Below are 6,865 nucleotides of genomic sequence, written 5' to 3'. Positions count from 1 at the left end.
ATTGATCAAGAATTTGAGAGTTGATAATCTTAGTTATGTTAAAATCAGAATGTGCCCAATTATTTATGATAAGTTAAATGTTATTGGCATGTTCATCAGATTTTTCTTTTTCACAAAGGATAAATTTGTTAGTCAGCGAGAGACATGAATTCTCTTTACTCATAAGAGAAAGAGAGTTCTCAGTGGCAAAGAGCTTTTCTTTTAAGTACTTCAATTCATCTTTAAGATAGAATTTTTGTTGATTAGATTTAGAGAGATCGAAACGAAGATAATCAAACATGTCAGCCTTTTCATTAGAAGAATAATTGATATAATTCTTTACCTGATACATTAAGGATGAGTCCCAGTCCTGTGACTTTGAATCCTTTGTTGCTCGAGAAAGATCAGCGTCAAATGTGGTGTTGTTGTTGTTGGACTCTTCAGTGTGAAGATCATCAAGTCGAGCCATAAGACACTTACCTTTATGGAACTCGTTGTCAGAAAGCCCTTCTTTTTTAAGGTTGTTGTTAATGTAATCATCATCTCTTGAGCAGATGTGCAGTTTTGAATCAATCAATAAACATGATTGGGAAGAGAGTTCCCTATAGCAATCCTTGCCTTCACGTCTAGATTTAAGAGTCTTTTATCTTCCTTGTTGTAGCCAGACACATATTTCTGCTTTAGTCCACCGGAGGGCGCATCCTCACTTGTAGAATGATGCATGGAAGCTATAGGACCCTTATTAATGACATCAAGCATGTCATAGTCCATGATTTCGAGAACATCCATAGCCTTTGATTTCCACATAGAAAAATCATCTTCATCAAACGATGGAATTTTGGAAGGGGCAGAGAATTTTGGATAACATGAGGAAGACATGATAACTTGAATGTATCGAAGAACCTGCTTTGGTACTAGTTGAAGGTTCGCTTGATCGGATACAAACAAGTATAAACACAAGAAAAGATGATATAGAAGAACAGACGAACAAAAGAACAACGATGATCACAAAGATGGTTTTTCACTAAGAAAAATGTTCTCACAAAGAGAACGGGTGCACAAAGCAGTCACAAAGATGGTCATGCCACACATTAGGGTTTAACCCTAATGCAAGACTATATACAAATACAATAAACAGAATTCCCTTTATTTAAGGTTTGTAATCTAATCTACGTATAGTCTGATCCTGATCACTAAGATTACGGATCGGATATCTATTCTACAAATACAAAGTTATCTATAATTACAAAGTGTATGACCGACTAATATACAAAAGTATCGGACTATTATACAAAAGATCACGTTGTCGCTGATACTATGCTGACACTAATGTTGGTGCTTATGTTGGTGCTGACGCTGGTGGACAGCGTGTGAATGATGTTTGATTCATCAAATCATAAGATGTGACCTTACAGAAAGCTTCATCTTTAAAAGACTGTTTTCTTATACTATATGTAAAATGAAAGGCTAGTAGGTCTTTGTTTTAATATTCTTGCTTAGTAATAGTCCTTTGTTTTTCAAGTCTTTAGTTTGACCTAGAATCCAATTCCAATCTTTGTAAGGCACAACCAAGTAATAAGTTTCAAATTTCTTTTATATCTATTCTCAAGTTCTATTATGAAAAAATTAAATAATCGGATTTTGCAATGAAATGGATCAATTTTTTATAATTAATATCAACATATGAAGCTTCATACGTTTGAAATACTCAACTTTCTAATAATTTACTTACACTTTGGCTGATAGCAATTAAGGATCAAAGAAAAAGAAATAGAAGAATAGAGAACGCATTATAGGTAGAGCGGTAAATTGAAATCCTTGAAGAAGATGAAGAAGAATTTAAGAATAGGATTTGCAACTTTGATTTCAATTTTGTAACTAGACAAAGAAGACAAGCAGAGAAGAACAAATAACCAAATTCAAGCTCTAGTAGATCCTCGATCAAATGGTAAAAAAACATAAACATTGATGACTTAGAGGGTAATTTTAAAGTAAACTTTTTTTGGTACGCCTTAATTGTCGATGTCAATGTTAAATGGCAGTAGAATTATGAAAATAACGTTAATTAAAAATTTAGAAGATATTAGGTTAATTGGTTGCATGAATTAGACCTATATTAAAACATTTTTGTATATTTTGTATAAGTTAACGGTTTTAACTTTTCAATTAACATATATATTGCATTATTTGGTCCTCTTTTAGAACTTCCTTGGATCTTTGTATAAAAATAAATATTGTTTGCATAAATCGGGAATAAAACAAAACTTTGTTGCATAAATATGTAATTAGCCCATAAATAAACTTTAGAAATATATTTTTTTTCTAATGTTTATGTGGAAGCCATGTCAATACCGCATGGACTGGAATTTGCCTCGTGACATTTCATATATACGAGTAACCAAAAAAATTGAGAAGGCTTTGTCTAAACGACTAGCTCAATACATTTTGCAAAAGTTCATACAAAATATTGTGAATTCTTTAGAGAATCCTTTTTAAGTTTTAAACAATAAAAACGTAATCTTCAACTCCAGCTTTATACGACATCATTTTAATGAGCCTATCTCTATCCTTGTGACTTCCATCGAATGGAGTCGTGACTCGTGAGCATTTAGCCATTTACGCCTTCACGGAGATAACATATGTCCACGTGTCACGTATCTTCTCTCTTGGACAATCATCCAGGTTAATGGCGCCCATACCTCTCTTGGTGACGGCAACGAAGCTCGCCGGAGTGTTAGTAACTATCACCGTAGCCGCCAACGCCGTCTCCTTCTCCCGTTACCGGAAGAGAAATCTCGCTCCGTTTGACTCTCCTATCGATGAAACCTCCGACACTCTCGCCATCTTCAACGTCAATTGCTCCGACTCCGACGACGGTAAATTATATTTCCGCTCTTCCTGAAACTTCAATTCATATATTAACCATCTGTTGGAGCATTTTTCTGATATGAAGCGAGAAAAGAGGACTAGATTACGGCGCATAGAAAATTAAGTCCGAGACTTGATGCATTCGGTTTTGTAAGCTTCTCTTCAATTTTGACGCATCCTAACTTGATTATGCATCGACGCAGATAGCCTTCACCTTTCAGCTTAAACTTTCGAATCATCTGAACAGTTGATTTTAAGGGGTTTTTTTTGGATGCTTACTCGAATAGTAATTTTGTGACTTCAAAAATAATATGTGTTGATATCTGACATCAAACAATCAGAATTACAGTCGCTATTACTCAAACACTCAAAACGGATTCACAGTAATCAAATAAACACTCAAACGTCCCCTTAAATTCATTTTCATTTGCTCATTTAACATGTTTGTGCCCCCCAATGCCCATTTTAATGGTGTCATCTCATATGAAAGCTAGTACAAATGAACAGAACTTTGATTCCATCATGCTAGAACTTGGAGCTTCTAATGCCTATTTACTGGTTTCCATTGTTGCTTGAATTTTGTGGTATTGGCCTTAATTTGCTGACTAATAACTCTGTGTAGAAGAGGAGGAGAGTTTCTTTTTCGGGCTGGCAACAGCACCAGCTCATGTTGAAGATGGACTCAATGATGCTTGGCTTCAGTTTGCACAAGATGAGGTTGTCAACAAACAAGACCCTACAACAGATACAGATACAGTAATGGCCTCTGCAACTGGTGATGGTGGATCTCAGCAAGCTGCTGGACCTTTAAAGAGGAAGAAGTCTCTCAAGATAGCCATGGAAGCAAAACTTAGAGGGCTCGTGAAGTATATTGAAGATGAAGAATCCACCAGTGAAGAACAACATAATGTAGCTGCATGGCACAACGTTCCAAACCCGTAAGACTTAAAAACCACTTGTGTCAATGAGCTTCCTTTTTATAAGCAGCTAAATTATAAGAGCATATGGTTTGATCTTTTCAGGGAGGAAAGGCTACGGTTTTGGTCTGATCCTGATACTGAACTAAAGTTGGCTAAGGATACTGGTGTTAAGGTCTATCGAATGGGAATAGATTGGACACGAATCATGCCAAAAGAGCCAGTTAATGGACTTAAAGAATCAGTAAGCAGTATAATCAGTCAGTTAATTCATTTTGTTCTATTACAACATCATGCTTTCAAATGAAAGATGATTGTTTTGTTGCCACAAAAATATGGAAGATCACTTAAAATCGTCTATACTTTTTCACATTTTTCAATCTTGGTTTTTTTTGTTCCTGGAACTGAATTGGTCTGTATAAGATTAATTATGCAGCACTGGAACGATACAGATGGATCATTAGCAGAGTGCAATCTTATGGTATGAAGGTTATGTTGACTTTGTTCCACCACTCCCTGCCGCCATGGGCGAGTGATTTGGGAGGATGGAAGTCGGAGAAAACAGTAGAATACTTTATGGACTTTACTAGGTTAATCCTAGTGTTTTATTACAGCATATTTTAGTTTGAAAGTATTAGGTAACAATAAAATAACATGGTAGGGTTTTAAATGTGTTGCAGAGTGGTTGTTGACTGTGTGTTTGAACTTGTTGACTATTGGGTGACATTTAATGAGCCTCATGTGTTCTGTCTTTTGACTTACTGTGCTGGTGCTTGGCCTGGTGGTCATCCTGATATGTTGGAGGCTGCTACTTCTGCTTTACCAACCGGTGTTTTCTATCAATCCATGCATTGGATTGCTGTTGCTCACTCTCAGGCCTATCACTATATCCATGAACAAAGGTATCCCTTCAAATTTAAACAATGACTTTCATTTAGCCCTATGTAATGTATTAACTATTAAGTATCTGTATTTCATCTTATTGATTGCAGTGTATTGTTAAACCCAATTGTGGGAGTTGCACATCATGTCTCTTTCATGCGTCCATATGGCCTCTTCGATGTTGCTGCTGTTTCAATAGCTAATTCTATGAGCCTCTTCCCATTTTTGGATGATATATCTGAAAAGCTCGACTTTATAGGAATAAATTACTATGGTCAGGTAATCTTGATGTTTATATTAAAAAAAAAAAAAAAAATTGGCTCTACATTCTCTATTTCATTTCTACTTTGTTTACTCATTTCTTTTTTTTTTTTTATCAATTTATCCAACTTATAATGTTTCTATTTTATTTTATCAGGAAGCGGTATCTGGAACTGCATTAAAATTAGTTGAGTCAGATGAATACAGTGAATCTGGACGTGGAGTGTATCCAGATGGCTTATTTCGCGTTCTATTGCATTACCATGAAAGATACAAACATCTCAAAATTCCATTTATTATCACTGAAAATGGTGTATCTGATGAGACAGATTTGATACGCAGACCATATATTTTAGAACATTTACTTGCAGTTTATGGAGCAATGATGATGGTACTTGTCTCAAATCTGTTTATTAAATGCAAGAAATAGCAAAATATACTTCCATTCAATTCATATGTTTACTTGGTTGATGGTAGGGTGTTCGAGTGCTGGGATATTTGTTCTGGACCACTTCAGACAACTGGGAATGGGCTGACGGTTATGGTCCCAAGTTTGGGCTAGTGGCGGTCGATCGCTTCAATGATCTTGCACGGATCCCACGTCCTTCATACCATTTGTTCTCCAAGGCAAGAAACAATATGAGGAGGGCATTTTCGTCTTTTTAACAGACAATAGACTAAGAACGAATCCATGTTCCACCTTTTTCTGTCGGACAAAAAAATTGCAACTTTTGTCCCATTGACATCAATCACAGTCTCAGTCCAATACATGTTCTGTCAAGGGGCCGTGTTGATGTCTTTTTGTTTTGAGTTGTTGGTTTTTGGTGAAAGTAGGTGGCCACTTCAGGTAAGATTACACGGCAAGACCGAGATAAAGCATGGTACGAACTTCAAAAAGCAGCTCGAGAGAAGAAAACAAGACCATTTTACCGTGGCGTAAATAAACATGGGTTCATGTATGCTGGTAAGTGGGGCCCTCTATTTGTTACAAAAATTTGTAATTTTTATCCCACTACTAACATCTATCTAATCTCTAAGTACAAAAGAGTTTAAAAATTTTCTTTATCAATTTTGTGTACTTATCTGATACTTAAAAATTAAAATCGGAACTTTTTGGTATCTTATTGGGTTTAATAATCAAATGTATGTTACAGGAGGACTTGATGAACCACTATTTCGACCATTTATTGAACGCGATTGGCGTTTTGGACACTATGAGATGGAAGGACTACAAGACCCATTAAGCCGTTTTGCAAGATTCATCACTCGACTTATCTCCTTCAGAAGAAACAAAACTGAAGAAGATGAAGAGATTGAGTACGAACAACTTCTTTTTCAGCCAGCTTAGCCGCATTTCCTCTATTTCTTTTCATGTATATACGACCAGATTTTCAAACAATGAATTCACTGTCGTAAATGAATTTTCTTATTTCCAATCCTGTAAAAACTAATTGGAGAATACTACATCTACCCTTGATCGTTTATGAATAGAATGCAAAATTACCGGATTTTGCAAAATCAAATATAATGAAATTAATGACGAAAGTGTTAGAAAACTGTTCGATTAGATGCTAACAATTGTTGGAGGAACTTGGCCAGACCTATGGTTGGGGCCGTGTGGAAAAATGTCAAGTTTTGCAAAATCCAAAAAAAAAATCAAGAATCTTATAATAATGTTTAATTAAATTCTAGTCTAGTAAAGGAGCTAACAATTTGGATATAGAAATACGATTATAGTCGAAAATTGAATGTAAATTTTGTTTAAAATGTTTAAACATTTAATGTGTGTTCAAGTCAAATGGTATATGAGATAATTATGATTGTATACCTTTATAATAAGGGATTATAAAGAATCATATATAGGAAACTAATTTACACATCACAACCCTCTATGGCTCTCTTCTACACAAATATAATATCTTGAGTCTTGATTGTCTAACATTCCCCCCCTTAAGTTA

General features: G+C 35.3%; 1 protein-coding gene across 2 annotated transcripts; it reads left to right on the top strand.

The window, feature by feature from the left end:
• The first annotated feature begins 2,503 nt into the window (after positions 1–2,503).
• Positions 2,504–6,415, top strand: LOC111914184 (beta-glucosidase-like SFR2, chloroplastic). 2 transcript variants are annotated; one of them, XM_023909944.3, is made up of 10 exons: positions 2,504–2,855; positions 3,473–3,785; positions 3,870–4,008; positions 4,188–4,354; positions 4,445–4,666; positions 4,757–4,925; positions 5,065–5,298; positions 5,385–5,534; positions 5,742–5,871; positions 6,062–6,415. In XM_023909944.3, exons 1-10 carry the CDS (start codon positions 2,666–2,668, stop codon positions 6,253–6,255), a joined length of 1,908 nt encoding a protein of 635 aa, XP_023765712.1. In that variant the 5' UTR covers positions 2,504–2,665; the 3' UTR covers positions 6,256–6,415. The 2 variants fall into 2 exon arrangements, with proteins under 2 accessions (XP_023765712.1, XP_023765711.1); XM_023909943.3 differs by having other exon boundaries at positions 2,507–2,855; positions 3,470–3,785.
• Positions 6,416–6,865: the final 450 nt, after the last annotated feature.

The sequence above is a fragment of the Lactuca sativa genome, chromosome 6 (genome assembly GCF_002870075.4).
Source record: "Lactuca sativa cultivar Salinas chromosome 6, Lsat_Salinas_v11, whole genome shotgun sequence".
Classification (NCBI taxonomy): Eukaryota; Viridiplantae; Streptophyta; class Magnoliopsida; order Asterales; family Asteraceae; genus Lactuca; species Lactuca sativa.
The sequence above is the reverse complement of the archived record's forward strand: the minus strand, read 5'-3'. Positions and strand labels throughout refer to the sequence as shown.

Coding starts and splice junctions, on each gene's coding strand:
- LOC111914184 (XM_023909943.3), top strand. CDS start 2,666: ATGGCGCCCATACCTCTCTTGGTGACGGCAACGAAGCTCGCCGGAGTG. Junction 4,667..4,756: donor CACTATATCCATGAACAAAG/GTATCCCTTCAA, acceptor TATTGATTGCAG/TGTATTGTTAAACCCAATTG. Junction 5,535..5,741: donor CATACCATTTGTTCTCCAAG/GCAAGAAACAAT, acceptor TGGTGAAAGTAG/GTGGCCACTTCAGGTAAGAT.